This window comes from Trichosporon asahii (genome assembly GCF_000293215.1).
Source record: "Trichosporon asahii var. asahii CBS 2479 unplaced genomic scaffold scaffold00051, whole genome shotgun sequence".
Lineage (NCBI taxonomy): Eukaryota > Fungi > Basidiomycota > Tremellomycetes > Trichosporonales > Trichosporonaceae > Trichosporon > Trichosporon asahii.
This window is the reverse complement of record NW_014040873.1, coordinates 1706588-1723402: the sequence shown is the minus strand read 5'-3', so window position 1 is coordinate 1723402 and position 16815 is coordinate 1706588. Positions and strand designations below refer to the sequence as shown.

At 60.4% G+C, this 16815-nt stretch overlaps 8 protein-coding genes across 8 annotated transcripts; 4 read left to right on the top strand and 4 right to left on the bottom strand.

Annotated features, from left to right (window-relative positions):
- Positions 1–86: 86 nt before the first annotated feature.
- On the bottom strand, positions 87–2620 carry A1Q1_03038 (ATP dependent RNA helicase; the record flags this gene model as incomplete). Its single annotated transcript, XM_014324267.1, has 4 exons — positions 87–1760; positions 1810–1961; positions 2034–2220; positions 2294–2620. The coding sequence occupies 4 exons, from the start codon at positions 2618–2620 to the stop codon at positions 87–89; spliced, it is 2340 nt and encodes a 779-aa protein (XP_014179742.1).
- A 423-nt stretch (positions 2621–3043) lies between these two features.
- Positions 3044–4800, bottom strand: A1Q1_03037 (uncharacterized protein; the record flags this gene model as incomplete). The annotated part of the gene is made up of 3 exons (XM_014324266.1): positions 3044–3525; positions 3584–4676; positions 4729–4800. The coding sequence occupies 3 exons, from the start codon at positions 4798–4800 to the stop codon at positions 3044–3046; spliced, it is 1647 nt and encodes a 548-aa protein (XP_014179741.1).
- Positions 4801–5210: 410 nt separating this feature from the next.
- A1Q1_03036 (uncharacterized protein) lies at positions 5211–6563 on the top strand (the record flags this gene model as incomplete). Its single annotated transcript, XM_014324265.1, has 3 exons — positions 5211–5395; positions 5439–6336; positions 6375–6563. The coding sequence occupies 3 exons, from the start codon at positions 5211–5213 to the stop codon at positions 6561–6563; spliced, it is 1272 nt and encodes a 423-aa protein (XP_014179740.1).
- A 1272-nt stretch (positions 6564–7835) lies between these two features.
- A1Q1_03035 (uncharacterized protein) lies at positions 7836–8603 on the top strand (the record flags this gene model as incomplete). Its single annotated transcript, XM_014324264.1, has 1 exon — positions 7836–8603. The coding sequence occupies one exon, from the start codon at positions 7836–7838 to the stop codon at positions 8601–8603; it is 768 nt and encodes a 255-aa protein (XP_014179739.1).
- Positions 8604–9321: 718 nt separating this feature from the next.
- On the bottom strand, positions 9322–10116 carry A1Q1_03034 (uncharacterized protein; the record flags this gene model as incomplete). The annotated part of the gene is made up of 2 exons (XM_014324263.1): positions 9322–9629; positions 9810–10116. 2 exons carry the CDS (start codon positions 10114–10116, stop codon positions 9322–9324), a joined length of 615 nt encoding a protein of 204 aa, XP_014179738.1.
- Positions 10117–10747: 631 nt separating this feature from the next.
- A1Q1_03033 (uncharacterized protein) lies at positions 10748–11693 on the top strand (the record flags this gene model as incomplete). The annotated part of the gene is made up of 3 exons (XM_014324262.1): positions 10748–11150; positions 11198–11482; positions 11521–11693. The coding sequence occupies 3 exons, from the start codon at positions 10748–10750 to the stop codon at positions 11691–11693; spliced, it is 861 nt and encodes a 286-aa protein (XP_014179737.1).
- Positions 11694–11772: 79 nt separating this feature from the next.
- Positions 11773–14169, bottom strand: A1Q1_03032 (ATP-dependent RNA helicase; the record flags this gene model as incomplete). Its single annotated transcript, XM_014324261.1, has 4 exons — positions 11773–12477; positions 12533–12862; positions 12926–13978; positions 14026–14169. The coding sequence occupies 4 exons, from the start codon at positions 14167–14169 to the stop codon at positions 11773–11775; spliced, it is 2232 nt and encodes a 743-aa protein (XP_014179736.1).
- A 375-nt stretch (positions 14170–14544) lies between these two features.
- Positions 14545–16058, top strand: A1Q1_03031 (uncharacterized protein; the record flags this gene model as incomplete). The annotated part of the gene is made up of 6 exons (XM_014324260.1): positions 14545–14607; positions 14651–14706; positions 14926–15025; positions 15100–15177; positions 15228–15798; positions 15847–16058. The coding sequence occupies 6 exons, from the start codon at positions 14545–14547 to the stop codon at positions 16056–16058; spliced, it is 1080 nt and encodes a 359-aa protein (XP_014179735.1).
- Between the last annotated feature and the right edge of the window lie 757 nt (positions 16059–16815).

The window sequence follows — 16815 nt, the reverse complement described above, 5'->3', positions numbered from 1 at the left end:
CGACGGTTACAGTAATGTGCTAAAGGTGCTGCATGACATGTCTATCTAGATGGTAAACATCAACCCAAACGATCTATTTAGCGAGACTAGTGCTTCTTGCCCTTCTTGCCGCCCTTGCCCCTACCGTTCGCTTTGGGCTCCTCGGGCTGAGCCTTCGGCTTGGGCTTGGGCTTGCTCTTCTGCTTGTCCGCGACCTCGTACGCGGCCTCGGTGCCAGCACCGAGCATGTTAACATGGCTGGTACCAGCCACGACGTCGTCGATGATCACCCTAGAGCCAGAGGTGGGGTACCTCGTGCTAACGCCACGGGCAATGAGGGGCTGGTCGAGCAGATGGTTCAGCTTGGCCTTGAGCCCATCAACCTTGCCCTCGGCCTTGCCCTTCTTCCCCTTCTTGCTATTGCGCGAAGTGGGCGCGTCGGGGTCGTCCTCCTCGAAATCAGAAAACATGCCCGGGTCAATGTCAATGTCCATCGCCTCGGCCGCCTCCGCGAGCCAGTTCCGGTCATGGCTCTCCTTCTTCGCCTTGTGCTGGGCGCCCTCGATCTCGCGCGCGACGGCGATGCGCTCCTTCAGTTTGGGCAGGAAGCCCGCCTCGATCTGGAGGTCTGGCGGCGGGGCCGAGCGGCCGAGGGACTTGAGCAGGCCGCGCTGCACATTCTTGTCCTCGGGCGAGACGATTTGGAGCGCGAAGCCCGGGTTCTGCGCGCGCGCCGTACGGCCGCTACGGTGCACGTACGCGTCTGCCGTGCGTGGGAGGTTGAAGTGAACGACGTGGTCGACGTGAGGAATATCGAGACCGCGCGCCGCCACGTCCGTCGCGATCAGCACGCCGTCGGACGAAGCCTTGAAGCGCTCCAGGTTGCGCAGGCGCTGCTTCTGCTGCAGCTGCGAGTGGAGGGGGAAGACGGGCAGGCGCAGCTGCTCGAGCAGCGGAACCAGGCGGCGGATTCCGTCGATCGAGCCGACGAACACGAGCGAGCGCCCGGGATACCGCAGCAGGAAGTAGTAGAGGTACAGGTCCTTCTCGGCGAGGACGGCGTCGACCATCGCTTCGCGCAGCGTGCTGACCTTGTTGCCCTTGGGCGTGAGGTCGACGATGGCCGGGGTCTCATCACGGAAGTCGAGTGTTTCAAGGAGCTCGTCGAGCGTGCTCGCCCGCTTGCCCTTGCGCTTCAGCGGCCTCCGCCGCCTCTTCTTCAGGTTCTCCTGCAGATCCTTGCTGAGCGTCGCCGAGAAGACAAACGTCTGCAGATCGTCCCGGGGCTCGGCCTGTTCCAGCGCCGTCGCCATTTGCGCAAACACAGGGTCGTCGTCCTCGTCTTCGGCCTGGACCTGGGTTCGGCGAGACAGCTGCACGATGTGCTCCAACTCGGCGAAGTGGCCGTTCTCGATCATACGGTCCGCCTCGTCGACGATCAGGAAGCGGAGCGTGCGCAGTGACGCCGCCAGCGCGTCGTCCGTCTTCACCAGGTCCCAGAGTCGTCCCGGGGTAGCGACGAGAATGTCGGCGCCGCGGTCGAGGATGCGGCGCTGCTTGTGCGCGGACAGACCACCGACAACGCTGCCGACGGAAATACGCGGAACTTTCGCGCCCTCGGGCGTGACCGACTTGACAACGTTGGTCAGGTGGTCCGTCACCTGGATCGCGAGCTCACGGGTAGGGCAGAGAATGAGCGCCGACAGCGGGCGCTTCTTACCCGCTCGCGGTGGCGGCTGGCGGAGCAGGTACGAAAGAACGGGGAGAGAGTATGCCAGCGTCTTTCCGGAGCCCTGTTCGTCAGCTCATGGGTCGGCCATCGACGCTTACCGTCTCAGCAACTCCGACGACATCGCGTCCCTCGAGAGCGAGGGGCACGGCCTGCTTCTGGATCTCAGTCGGGTTGGCGAATCCGAGACCGAGGAGACACTTCTTCAGCGACGCATGCAGCGGAATCTTGGCCCAGGCGGGGAGAAGGCGGACTGTTGTCAGTTATGAGTGAAGTATAGGTAACTTACGGTCAAACTTGGGCTCAGGCTCAACCTCGTCTTCACTGTCCTCGTCGTCGAGCTCGGATGCCTTCAGTCCCGCAAACGTCGGCAGGTCGCCCTCCTCAGCGTCTTCTTCGTCTGATCCCTCCTCTCCGTCCTCGGCGATGCCAGTCCACTCCTCGCCGTCGTCCTCGCCCTCACTCTCGCTCTCGATTGCAACTTGCTGCTTCTTGCCATCTTTACCACTAGTCTGAATGTCAGCTCTTGCCGAGCAGGTCGTAGCGTGTTTACATTGACCTATTGGCCAGAGATAAGAAACTCACGACAAAGCGCGCGACCTTGCGTCCATCATCCTGCTGCTCCCACTCGATGCCGACGCCGTCCAGCTCCTCGAGCATCATCATGCCGCCGCCCGCGTCCATGCCAGGAAGAGAAGACGTCTTGACCTCCTTCCACTTGAGCTGGTCGGAGCGAATACGCTTCTTCTTCGGCGGCTCGGCGGCGGCCGTCTCCTCGTCCTCGGTCGGACGCTTCGAGCCCTTGCCAGCCGACTTGGCCTTGAGGCCGCCGCTCTTCTTCAGCGATTTCAGACGCTGGCGAGCATCCTTCCGCACGGCGCTCAGTTTCGGCGTTACTGTTGTCGGCGTCATGGTCGTGCTTGCCGTGCTTGTGCTGGAAGAACTTCACGATTGCCGCTGACGATCAGCCTGGCCCAGGTGGACGTCATGTTTTCAACTTTTGTGAACGCCACCGTGGGAAGGCAACCTCCACTCTCAGCAAACACGCAATGTAAAGTCGTGTGCTTGGTCTACACGATCTCAAAGTCTGAAGGAAGACAGAACGTCGAATGCATGCATGCATGGTAGGGATAAAGATGTTATTGAATGTCCTTGTGAGTGGATACTCCAGTATATGAGGGGCCACCGAACCATTACTGATAAATGTAAGAAATTCAGTATTCTCCTTCTCCCCCCCTCCCATCTCTGCTGCAACCACCTCCATCATGCAAATGCGTACATCCTGATGTAATCATTAATCTACCATCTGATCCGTAACTCTCTAGAAAAGACCTCTTACATGCCCTGTCCGTCGGGCTTGAGCGACGAGCGACCGGCGCGGAGGATCTCGTCGGTGCTGAGCAGGTTGACAGCGATGACCGAGCACGAGTGCAGCATCTGGCGCTTGACCCGGTAGTTGTCCCACACACCCTCGGTAACGGGGTTCATGGGCTCTCCGGAGCGCAGGTCGAGGCCGACGGGGTCGTCGGTCTCCTCCTGTTCCGTCTGGAGCTGGACGATAGCGTCCTGAACGTCATATCCACCGTTGGCCGCAAGAGTCTTCGGGATGATGAGGAGAGCCTCGGCGAAGGCAGAAACACCGAGCTTAGCGCGTCCCTTCGCTTTTGACTTGACAGTGTTCTCGAGGTAGTTGCTGCAGGCAACCTCGAAAGCACCGGCACCGGGGATGACAGCCTCGTCCTCGATGGCGTTCTTGACGGCACGGAATCCATCACGGAGAGCCTCCTGAATCTGGGTCATGGTGTGGGCGTTGGGGCCTGAGCGTCAGCTTCCTGCTGCGGTGGATAAACTCACCCTTGATCAGCATCGTAACACTCTTGCCCTCCTTGACATCCTCAACGAACGTGTACTTCTCCTCTCCGAGCGTGTGCTCGTAGACGAGACCGGCCCAACCGAGGTCCTCGGGGTCGAGGTCGTCGACCGAGTTCTGAGCCACACCACCACACGCAAGCTGCAGACGCTCCATATTCCTCCTCTTGGCGCGACGGAGGGCGAGAATGTTGTTCTTGGCGAGAACATCGAGAGACATCGGGTCGATACCCTTCTGGTTGATGATAACGAAGCCCTTGGGCTTCTCTCCGGACTTGACGTCGACGTCGCAAACGTTGTTCTTGAACTCGACAATCTTTCGGAGCTTGTCGTCCACGAACCGGCGCTCGGACTCGACGAGCTTCTCGCGCTGCTCGGCCGACGAGTAGAAGAATCCAGAGTTGACCTCGGTCTTCTCGTACTCGAGCGAAACGTTCAGGGTGAGGATGTAGGCGTTCTCGACGCGCTTGGGCATGTCAGGGTGACGAGCACCGTGGTCGAGGACGAGACCGCGGATGAGCTTGGTGTCGGTATCGGTGCGGTGCTGCATCTTCATAATCTCGATCATGTGGAGGTCGATGGGGTCACGGCGGCCAACCTTTCCGTCCGCGTCAGGCTCCGGAGCAGGGGGTCGGATAGCAAGAACGGCGTCGACAACATCAGCGGCAAGCTTCTTGGCGAGGCTCGGGTGCAGCTTGGTCGAGAGCGAGGTGTGCGCAACCTGGATGAGGTTGGCGCGGTCGAGGGTCGGGTACTGCTTGAACTGGTCAAGGAACTCGAGCGACGCCTTCTTGGCAATGTCGAAGCCCTCGCTGATGACGCGCGGGTGAACACCCTCCGAGATGTAGCGGTCCGCCTGCTTGAGAAGCTCTCCGACAAGGAGAACAACCGATGTCGTGCCATCACCGACCTGCTCGTCTTGCGCAACAGCGGTACGAGCAATCATGGCCGCCGTCGGGTTCTGGATCTGCATCTCGGAGAGCAGCACCTTTCCGTCCTTGGTCATCTTGATCTGTCCGGATCCGTCAACAAGCATCTTGATCGTACCGCGGGGACCCAGGTTGCTCTTGACGACATTGGCGAGACCAACAGCTCCGGCCTGTTCAGATTAGCTAGAACTTCGCTTGATGTCAGCTACACTCAACACCCACCGTGTTGACCTGGAGGGCCTGCTGCCTCCTCACGCTCTCGGCGCGAGGGTTGATAAGCTCGAGACTGGACATATGTGCGGTCCGGATTGAGCCAAACGAATCGGGGAAAAGCTGGGAAACGGGTCGACGTGCGTAGGCCGGGTGTCGTGCGTTTTGGAGCGACCTTGAACGCTGCTGTTTTCCGTCTCGTAGAGTGTGATGAAAGTGTTGTGCACGATCCGGAAAGTTGCCTGGAAGGTCTTGGAACGCCGTGGCCACAGAAACGCGTCAGAGCGAACCTGGCTCAACGAGCGGTGGAGGGTCCACGTGGAGAGATTTCTCGAGAATGTTTTTCCCCATTTAATCCAATACTTCTAATTATCACGTGCCTGCGGCTGATGGCCGCCGCCCTATCTCGGCAAGTAGTGGCAAGGTCAGTTGGAGGTGCTCCATCACCCGTCCACAACAACTGCGACCTGTGAGAGGCAGGCGACATCGTCGACATGTCTCTCAACACCGTGGTCAACAAGCTCATGAGGGCCGCGGCATCGGTGCCGCTGGACGTCAGCGATGATGTCCTCGACGCCCATGTCGCTAAGATCCTCGCAGAGGAGGCGAAGATTAACGAGCTGAAATGGGCGGAGATGGGTCTCGGGGCATACTTGGAAAGGGAGGCGGAAAGGAGCTCGTAAGTAAAGCTTGTAACGCCATCCGTCCAAGCTTACCTCCAGACCGGACCCCAATGCTCCCAAACCCAACAAGCGCTTCCTGGCGAGTATGATCAAGAGCGTGGACGGTCACAACAAGGCGCTGCTCAAAGAGCAAGCTCGGAGTGCGAAGGACGCAAGGACAATGAAGGGAGGCGGATCAGGTATGAGTCGATTGTTCGGTGGAGCTATGAAAGGCGCTGCCAAGGACGCTGAGCGAGCTGGCCGGCGCGATCGGGAGCGCAACGATGCCCGTCGTGATGATCGCGCAAGGAGACACGACTACGACGATCGACGATCAAGGCGCCGCGACGACCAGGATTACGATCGGCGACAGGATCATTCTCCCGATCTGCGTGATCGCCGCCGCTCGCGCTCGCGTTCAAGATCTACGTCCCGCGACAGGGAGCCCCTTCGAGACCGCTCTCGCGACAGATACGACCGCCGGGAGCGCGATCGGTCTCCCCAGCGACGATCCAGGCGTGACCGCAGCCGCTCAATCGACCGAAATGATCGGCGCAAGCGCGACTCTTCTCGAGACAGAGAACGACGTCGTGATCGCGATCGAGACAGAGATCATGTCAGAGAGCGCTCACGTGATCGCAAGGACAGAAGAGATCGCTCGCGAGAGCGCGAAGATCGCCGGGACCGAGACCGCTCGCCAAAGCGGCGCTCTCGTACCAACGACAAGCGCTCGTCTGACCGACAGCGGCGGCCTCGGCCGCCGTCCTCTTCCCCTCCCCCTCCTCCGCCACCCGACTCCCCGCCAGCCATCCCTTCTCACCCCATATCCCGGATGGACAAGTACTTCAAGCAGGACTACGACCCGCGCTTGGATGTTGGCCCTGTGCCTAAGGAGGGAATCGTTGCAGACGTCGGGTGGGATAACATGCTCGCTGTTTTGAAAGAGCGAGGGCAGAAGGTGAGCTACAGCCATTCGAGAGACCAGCTAACTTGCAGCGCCGCCGTCACTCTCCCGGCCTCTCCTCTTCCCCCGAGCCTGAGCGGAAGTCAAGGCACGACGCAGAGTCCAGTCGGAGCGGCCGCATTGGTCCGTCGTTGCCGACAGAGGACAAGGGGTCCAAAAGTCTCCTCGACATGGAGTACACGCCGCACGGCGGCATGCGTGCGTGGGACGTGGGCAAGTAGCCATAGAAGATCTGTATTGTAGATTAACAACGTTGTATCGCCTGTCTAGCATGCTATCTAAATGAATTTTGATACAAGGCCCTTGACCGCCTGTGCTTGTCAGTTCGACAACGTTAGGGGAACTCACGTCTCGAGCGTAGGGGATGTACGAGAGGGAGTACCACGCCATGGCACAGTACTCGATGATGACGAAGAGGATACACAGGGCGGCCGGCAGGAGGAATGCGCTGATGAAGCACATGCCAATTGCCATCAGCATGATGACGGACGCAATGATTCGAACAGGCTTGAACATGAGCTTCGTCTGGCGCCAGAAGCCGCTGAATGTTAGCTTATACCTGACGGGGGCCCGATAGCTCGTCGGAGTGGACCCCGAGCTGCACTCACATGAGGAAACCAGTGCCGACGAGCGAAATGATGGCGCCAACGCCGAAGAAGACGGCGAAGCCCGCGCCGGAGCCCGTGATCAGCAGAATCGCTCCGAGAATGCTGATGAGGAAGCCGCCGACGTAGCACATGCCGAACCCAATCAGCCGCTCCTTGACGGAGAGCTCTCCGAAGGTCGACTTCTCCTGTCCCCTGTCAGCTATCCACCTATGAGGTGCAGCTTACGCCTCCGAAGTACAGGTCGCCAGGCGACTGGGGGTTGTCGAGATCTGCCGGCGTCAGTCATGTCGTCTGAGCGGGGCTGTGCTAGCGCTGGGGAGGAAGCACTCACTCAACCAGCCGGGAGCCATTGTGCTGCGTGCGCGTGTGCGGTGTAACAGGAGCTGAGGGCGGAGAAAAGATGAGAAGCAATGAGAGTTTGTGTGCTTGTTGTTGGTGTGCTGGCTGTGTGCGGTGCGGTGCTGACGATTCGTGCGCACGGACACTCGCTCACTCGTCGCCAGCCTTGACTTTCTTGGCCTGTTGTTGCCGCTGACCACTGTTCCTGGCAATAAATGCCCTTACCTGAACGCGACGGCTCAGGGTGACCCAGGAATCAGGACGCGTCGGCAGTTGCTCTGCCGGACTAATCTACGCCCACGTGCTGATTAGATCCAACATTCCGGCTGCTTACGATCGATTCGTAATCCACGATTAAGGAGTGCCGGGTAAGGTCAAGTCCAGTCACCCTGGTGAAAATATTTGCTTCCGTGTGAATCAAGCGCCCATCAGCGCTGGTAGGAATGCGGGCCAGCGCCTGTCCATTCAGGAATAGCTTTTTGCCACCCCTATCTTTTGACACCCTCCACACCACGCCTACCTCCGACTTGCTCGACTCTCGCGACCATGGCCATCACGCTGGCCAAGGACCGGTCCTCGACGACGCTGTCGCTCCCGTTCGGCTCGGCAACCATCCTGGCCGATGCGTTGCCGCCCGTGCTCGACCCGGCACTCCTGTCTGGTCCCGCGACAGACAAGCTGTGCGCCGCCCGTGTGCGGCTGCTCAACAGCCTGCCGCAGGTCAGCATTGCTTGGTCCCTGTGGTGCGTCAAGTGCGGCACGCTTCGTGATGGCTATCGCCCGCCGCGCGGGAACAAGCGCAAGGCTGCGCCGGTCGACGCCGCCGACGAGCTCGAGGCTGAGCTCCATGCGGCCCTCGCACAGATGGACGCGGACGACCGCCGCCGCCGCAGCGCTCAGTGCTCGACGTGCGGAAACCAGTTCCGCCGGCCCAAGCCGACCCCGTCCTTCTACGCCTCGGCGCGTAGCGTTGCACGCACCCGCCGAGCGTCCCGGCTCGCGGCAGAGGTCAAGCCCGACGAGCCCCCAACGCCCAAGGAGCCGACGAAAACGGAACAGGCGCTCGCCGTTCCAGAGGGCCAGCGGGGCAAGGCGGCGCTGACGCGCACACCATCCCTCGCCCACATCCCCACCTCCGACCCGGGCTTCCCGACATATCCGCCGCCGAGCGCCAGCTCCGGATCTAGCCCCGCGCCCTCGTCGCCGCCGCCAGCAAAGAAGCGCAAGACGAAGAAGTCGGGCCTCGCCAAGCTTCTCGCCCAGAACAAGGCCCGCGAGGCCGAGAAGCCTTCTGGCAACTGGGGCCTGGGCTAATCGTGCTCATCACGAGCCCATCTCCATCATTGGGCTTCGGCGTCGCCAAGCAACCATCATCAGCGGCAAGTGGTCGTCCGAAGGCGATCCGCCCATCACTCTCTGTCATCTCACCGACGCCCCTTAGAAACAGGGCTTCGTCGCACTGTATCTGTACTGTTTGTCTGTATCACTATAATGATCACCACCATTATCCCCACACTCGTAATCCCCATTGATCTCGTTCGGTATGCGTCTCGTTCGTTCTCTCGTTCGTATGCACTAGGGTGTATGCCCCGTCAACAATTGCGAGCTCAAACACGGGCACCGCGGGAAGCTCCTCTGTGATTCACGCAGTCCCCAGCCCCTCGCGGCACGCTGCATGCAACACGTCCTTCGTCACCATGACTAACGCATCCCTGCTTCGCCGCGGCTCAGTGCTTCCCAGGACTGCGTGCTGCGTGCACAGATGGGATGCATGGATGTCGACGATGGATGACACGACGTGACGTCATGCTGAGGTGGCTGGGTTATCTCAGGCCAATCGGTGCGTCGAGGGTGGTCAGGCCCATAATCGCGGCCAGCAGCCGGCACGCAGCGAGCGAGCACAATGCACACGAGCACCTCATCGCGATCGGTGGTCACCAAGCACGTCCCATTACAAGCGTATACATTCCCAATATTCGTGGCAAAACAGTGCAAGTACGATTAGTGCGTGATACAACATATCCTCCAGAGTTCAACCAGTGTACACCCTCAACCACCCCTCGACCCCGCTCCTGCAGACAAGACACTGCGTCCTCCCCACTCCCCTCTGTCCCTCCCCTCGGCTCTCGAGCTTGATCTGTCCGTCCTGGCCAGTTTGGCTCCGTATCGGCCCGCTCAGCACGTCCTTTCCTCCCAACTCTGCGCCGCTCGCCCCAAGTTCCGGAGGGATGAAGCCGGCCATGCCGAGCCGCTTCTTCTCGGGCGACTTGCGCATCGCCCTCGCCAGCGCGACGTTGAAGGGCACTCGGTCGGTGCGTGGTTCCGGGTCATCTTCGTGCGCTGCAGGGCAAGACGGCGCGTTGCGCGCAATCAGCAGGGGCGCGCAGAGGTAGCACAGGTTCAGGTGGCAGCCTGGGTGTCAGCTGATATTCCCATGCCCGGAAGCTGGAGGTAGAAGAGGGAAGTGTGGATCAGCAGTGTCGTCTACTAAGCGCAAGGAGTGAAGCGGCGGATACTCACATGGCAGCAGTACCGCACTAGGCGGTCGTTGGAAGCACAGCAAACACGTCGCAAACGGCTGCTCCTTCTTCTCCTGCTCCACCTGCGCAACTTGAGGTTTCGGCGTGTCGATCCTCGGCGTGTCTATCCTGATGGCGTCGTCGTCCGCCTCCGTGTCCGCGATGAAGGGCAATGGTGCAGAGAGCAGTGGCGGGGTGAGGGGCGATGTTCCCGTCGACGCAGTGTCGACCGAGGAGGAGGAAGTGGCGCGCTGTCGCCGGATGGCATCGAGCTCGGCGCCGAGCGAGGTGAGGTTGAGCGCCGCCATGGTGGGATTGTGTGGGCAGTGGACGGCGGCGTGAGGGGGTCGTGAGGACCGGGTACTAACCCGCTTCATATGGGCTACTCATGCTGCACAGCTGTCGCCTTTGGCCGAGTGCGGATCGGCTGCGGTAGAATGGGCGTGGGGGAGGACAGGACCAGATCATCTGACCAGAGTCCTGCCCGCATGTCCGCGGGGCACCGTGTGATTCGCGATCGGCAATTACCGTCCTCCTGAGCCGTCCTGCTCACTTGCTGGCAAAGCGAACTTTAACTCACGTGTAGGGTGTAGAGCCTGAGTGACAGGTGCGAATACGCAGGAGCAAACGCTTTCGTTACTCTGGAATGCATCGTCTCCCCAACGATCTACACCTCGAGAGTCCAGAGCCTAGACTAGAAGACGAGTTTCTTGCGGCAGACGCCAATTGCCCACTGATGTATGTTGTGTCCCGCAGCCCTAAGGTCGTGTGCCGAAGGACGCTGAGGATCGCGCCCGTCTGGAAGGTTTCCCACGGTGACGGAGTCTCCTGCTCGGATTCTCCCACGGTGCATCATGCTGCTCACGTGGCGGCCCAGCCAAGAGTCCGGCTTAAGCCGTTCCAAGAGTCCAGCCTTGACGCGACAACACCCAGCAGACCATGTCGACGACCTCGCCGCCCGCCTCTGGCAGTTCAGGCGTGCTGTCGCCCGGCCGCAGTGCCGCCGCCGAAGCACGGCGCTTAGCTCGCCGCGAGCAGCTGCGCGATTTCTACGGCCTGTCGCGGCCAAATTCGGACCCGCCGCAGAGCCGGTCACCCCTCCCCTCCGTTTCGCCCGGCGAGGCGCCCTCCACGCCAGCGGCACCGGCGACGCCGAATTCGGCAGCTAGCGCAAAGACAGATGAGGTCACGCCCAAGGCTCGACCAAGGAGAGAGGCAAGAGAGGGCAAGGAGGGACGACTGGATCCGACGAGCGAGAACTTTGTCCCGGCCGAATACTACGAGTTGCTCATGGGCAAACCGCTCGGTGAGCTGCTCAAGACGACAGCGAGCCTTGCTGGAGGTGAGTCTATAGCTGACACAACGGTGTGATTCTGAGCTGACATCCAGACGTGGGCAAGCTCCAGAGCGCGCGCCATACGCTCGTGTACAACCACCACCACCAGCTCTTCAGCGCCGGCGACACGATTGCGTCCTTGAACCTCAAGACGCCCCAGCTCATCAGCATCGTGACGCAGCTGCAGGAGAAGTTTTCGGAAATGTCCCAGTTGACGGACACGGTGTCCATCCTCGACCAGCAGAGCGGCCTGTCGCCGTCTGAGCGCCAGAAGGCGGGTATGCGCGAGACGGTCGCCCGGGGGCTGGAGCGTGTGCGCCTCATGATGCTTGCGGAGGGTGAGCTTAATGTATGTGTGGATCTAGCTGACAGACAGAGTCTGACGACGAGGTGAAGAAGGTCTGGCGCGGGGTCGAGCGCCAGATCAAGGCCATGGGAGACGACGTGTACGCCATCGAAGACGTCAAGTCCATGATCGAGGAGGGGCGGAATCTCGCCGGCGGCCCCGACTCGGACACGGAGAGCACGGCAAGCGACAAGACTGCCTAGAGTTCTACTAGAGATTTGTATAAATATGTAAATGGTAAAATGCATAATGTGTCTAAAGAGATATTGTACGTCTACACGTCTAGTCGCGCCCATAGTCCGCCTGGAGACGCTTCATGGCAATGTCGTACGACTCCTTGAAGCCCTCGAGCTGCTCCTCGCGCACCTTGAGCTTGCGCACCTTCTTGCCCGCGGCCGCGAGCATGTCCTTGAAGTGCTTCGCCTCCTGCTTCTCGACCATGGTCCAGACTGTTCCGTCGCGGCCCGCACGCGCCGTGCGTCCCGCGCGGTGGACGTACTTGGTCATGTCGAGGGGGACGTCGTAGCTCACCACGTGCGCGACGGAGGGCAGGTCGATACCGCGCGAGATCAGGTCCGAGCACACGAGCACGTCGAGCTTGCCCGCCGCAAAGTCGGAGAGCATGGTCTTGCGCTCTGACGGCTTCATGTCGCGCGTGAACGAGGCGACGCTCAACTTCTTACCCCCGATGTACGCCTGCTCAAAGTACGTTAGCAGGCGGACCAGGCGCGACGCTGCGTCCACCGATTTCGTGAAGACGATGCTCGGCGCGGCACCCTCGCTGTGCAGGAGGTAGAGGAGGTTGAGCGGCTTCAGCTGCGGCGGGAGGATGATCGAGCGCTCGGTCAGGGACGAGGGGAGCTCGAACGCCTGTCCGATCTGCGTGATCGAGCGCGTCGATGAGACGATGTAGTACTCTGGCGAGGTGAGGTTGAGCTGAGCGACCTTGGCGGGGTCACGCGTAAGCGTAGCCGAGAACAGTAGTTTCTGGCACTGAACGTCAGCTATGGCACGGAAGAAACAAAGCTGAGAGGGCACTTACACTACTCGGAATCACCTGGCTGCCCTCAAAGTCGCCCCGCGACAATCCCATCGGCTCGCTCCACGCAAGCGCGACTTGGGAGCCAGCGAGCTCCTCGCCGTTCGCATGCTTGTGCGGTCGACACTGGTCCAGAACCTGTGAGAGCCAGTTCTGGAAGCTTGAGCTCAGCAATCGGTCCGCCTCGTCGATCACCAGGAAACGCAGGTGCTGCAGCGTGAAGCCCTTTGTCATAGCGAGATGGTCCATGAGCCTTCCTGGCGTCGCGATCAGGATGTCCAGCTTGGACTGAGCGCCGTCAACGAGCAACGTCTGCTCATGAGCAAACGAGTGCTGTCCAGTGACGGTTCCGATCTGACGTCAACTTACTTCCCGACGGTGTGACAGCATACTCACAGTCAGTCCAGAGCCCTTGCTGACCTCCTCGAGAGTCTCCTTCACCTGTGTCACAAGGTCTCGTGTCGGGAGCACGATGAGAGCCCTCAGGCGGGTGACAATGCGTTTACTGAGAATCTCGACGATGGGGACAGTGTACGCGAGCGTCTTTCCGGATCCGGTCGGCGCAGAGACGAGGTAGTCGCTGAGCTTCTCGAAAGGTAGGGGCGTCAGGGGCAGGCGCAGCAGCTTGGGGAGCAGCGCCGTCTGCACCGCGAAGAACTCGGAGATGCCGAGATCCTTTAGCCGCTTCTGCGTTCGCTCGCTGATCGGCGTCGTCTCAGTCAGCTCACTCAAGGGCATGCGCAGATCCTGCTCGATGAAGTTGGCGTCCTCCAGTCCCGCGGGCAGACCTTGTCGGTCAAGCACCTCGGGTGCTGGCGCAGGAGCCATCCGGGGCAGAGGGAAGGGCTCGAGTCCCGGAGACGGTGTTCGCTGATGCGGAAGGTCGGGAATGTCGGCAGGCTCCTTCTCCTCCTCGTCCTCGCTGTGGTCGCTCGGCTCCCCATTGTCCTCCATCGGCTCGTCATCGGGCTCAGAGTCGTCTTCTTCCGAGTCTTCCTCTTCGGGTGCCCCGTTCGCCTGAGCCTCCTGCTGCCGCTTGGCCTTCTCCTCGGCTTCCTTGGCAGCCTTCAGCTTGGCTTCCCGCTCAGCCGCACGCTTAGCTTGACGGTCTCCTCTTCGTGCGTCGCGGATCGCCCGCTTCTCGGCCTTGCGCGCCGCCCTCTCCTCCTCCGTCATTGGGCCACCTTCGACGATGCCGTCCTTCGCCTTTGCCTTCTTCACGAGAGGTTGAGGAGCAGGTTTCGGGGTCTCGACAGCTGTTGATGTTGACGGCTTCGGCTCCTCGTCGTCACTTTCACCGCCATCGCTGTCGTCGTCGCTGTCGTCCTCCTGGCCGGGCTCGCCGGTCCAGATCCGGTTCTTCGGCGCGGCAGCTTTCTTGGCCTTCTTGAGCTTTCGCTGTTTCCGCGCCTTCTTCGCAAGGTATCGCTTCTTCTTCTCGGACTTGACCTGTATCGTTAGCTAGACACTACGCACGTCCAAGCAGCTACACGTACCTTTGGCTTCTTCACGGCCGCGCCCTCAGCAGCAGCTACAACAGCCGCACGGTCGGGGTGCACGCCAGCGCCAGCGAGTTCGGATGGCCCTGAGTCGGCATTATCCTCGTCGAAGACGACGTGCTTGCGTTTCAGCGACTCCATGGTCGTCGTGAGCTTCGATGCGGTCGATGATGCAAATATTTGGGTGACCGCCGCCGAAATCTTGGATATGGCTGAGATTGAAAGTGGAGGTTTGCTTTTCGACCGTGGGAAACTTTCGCCGCGCGTCCACTCCACACGCGTCAACCGATATTGATTTCTGGCGACGGGTTGATCACAGCCCCTACCACTCGCGCATACCTCCTTCGCCGCACAGCAGCATCTGCATCTCGACCAGGAAAAACGACGACTCATTGAATTCAGTCAAACAATCCGGCAACAACGATCCTCCGTTCACAACCGCTCGAGGAACTAATACTCCTTCACCGTTAAACCGCCCAGAGCCCCCACCACTTGTCAACAGAGAGAGCTCCGGACATGGGAGACGCCAACCGGGATGCCGAGAGGTATCTGACTGCTTCTCTCGGGGAAGGTAACGCTGTAAGTCAGCTACGTGCGCACTGAAATTTCAGCTGACTCCCAGGTGACCTTCCGACAAGTTGCGAGGAAGGTTGGAGTGTCTGTCAACACCGCCAAGGAGTGAGTCACTTTCTTCCGACAACTTGCTGATGCTGTCAGGATTTTGTCGAACTACATCTCCAAGCATGATGCGTCTCCGACATATCTGATCTCCGGTTCTCTCCTGCAGGAGTCGGCTGTCGCGCGCACCGAACTGTCTGTTGGCAATGTGACGAACACGCAGTCGCTGGCGCATATGTCCGCGACGCAGAAACTGAAGATCGTGGACATGGATGCCAGGTCTGAAGCGGGATCTGAGGCGGACGAGGAAGAAGTCAAGGCTGAGGAGAGTTTGGAGAACGAGCCTGAAGACATTGTGATGGAGGAGAAGAGCGAGGAGGTAAGCTTCCGCGCAGCGTCGAAAGCTGACGCCAGGTCTCACGCTGGGGTGTCGTTCTCATCGGTGCCGATGAGCTGGACGAGAAGAAGAAGCTTTTCGCTCCCGACCAGTTCTCCGTCCACATCTACTCTCTGTCACCGGCGCCGCTGAAGGTGAGTTGCCTAACTGAGATCTGCTCAACTAACGGCAGGATCCTCAACAGCTGTTGATTCCGGCGAGGAAGCTGCGTGACAGCCCCAACTACGCCAACGCCTCGCTGTACGGAGGAATCACGGGCGAGCCATTGATAGCTACGTCTAAGCCTCTGCGTGATGGCGCCATGGACTTCAGCGGCAAGAAGACGGTGAAGAGCGAACCGGCGAAGACCGCGAAGAGTGAGCCCGCGAAGGCCGTGAAGAAGGAAGCGGTCAAGGAGGAGCCGAAGCCGGCCGAGCCCCAGCGAAAACCTGCCTCATCAAAGAGCCGAAGGCGTGTCATTGAGTCTGACGACGAGGACGAGGAGCCGCCTTCCAAGCCGGTGTCCAAGTCTTCTTCGACAGCAACCAAGGGTTCGGCCAAGAACGCCCTTGAGCCGACATCGTCGATGGTCCGGGCAGAGGACCAGGCGGCCATGGAGGCCATGATGGCCATGGACGTCGACTTTGACGATGACGACCTCGAGGACACCAAGCCGAAACCGAAACCCAGTACCAGCGCGCCCAGCGGTACGCGGAAGCGCAAGCGTAGGCAGGTGAAGAAGTCGAAGCAGGAGATGGACGCTAAGGGATACATGGGTGAGTGCCTCAGATACCGGGCGAGGGTGACCGCTAACGGCTCTTTAGTTACCAAGGATTACTGGACCGAGGAATCATGCTCTGGCTCGGACACGGACACGGAGGCCGCCCCGAAACCTAAGCCTGCTGCGCCGGCTTCTAAGCCTGCCAGCAAGCCCGTCTCCCGGACGGCGTCGGACTCGAAGCCGAAGCCTGCTCCGGCCAAGAAGGCTGGCTCGATGGGCCAGAGCACGCTAGCTAGTTTCTTCAAGAAGAAGTAACGTCATGGTGACTCGCCTGTAAGACTAGTATGTAATATGACTGCACCTTGTGACTACGGAGCGTGAGAGTGGAACTCTGTACATGAGTGACGATGGCAATGCCCGCCGCGTCGCACAGTGATCGGACCGAATACCGGTGATTGAGATCTATGGAGATAAGGAGGAGGGATGCATGCTTACGGCCGGAAGCTGTATGCTGTGCAGCGAAGATGGAAAAAAGCGATGCATGATGTGCAGGATATGCTTGGCACTGATATTAGAAAAAGTCGCAGCCGGCCGGCGTCCCAAAGGCCCAAAGGCAGTTGCGGCGGAGGCGGGCTATAGCGGTGTGACAAACGTAATTTTGGCTGGGTGACGGCCACGCGTCGTCAGGGCGGGGCAGGGTTGAGGGGTGCCAGCTGCCAGAGATTAGGCACAGCCCCGCGTTCTGCGTCCTTGCCCGGTGGCTCGAGCTTGTCTATAGGTGGAGGCGTGGGAGATCTGGTCCCTGTGTCAGGCGCGCTATTCGCTACGGCGTACGCGCATCCTCGCGATCCTCAGCCTGAATTGCATCTGCTCCGGTCGGCCATGCCTGGGCTGCCCCTCTCGATCTCTCACCTTGAGCACTGGCATCCCCCCTGGACCCGGGGCCTGACGGACGGTACACCAAAGCTTGGGTTGTGCAGCTGCACTTGCAGAGGGTGGCCATACGGCACCGCGACCACCGCCAAGTGACCTCCAGTGCATCGCTTCTCGCGCCCCCTCCTCATTTATTGTT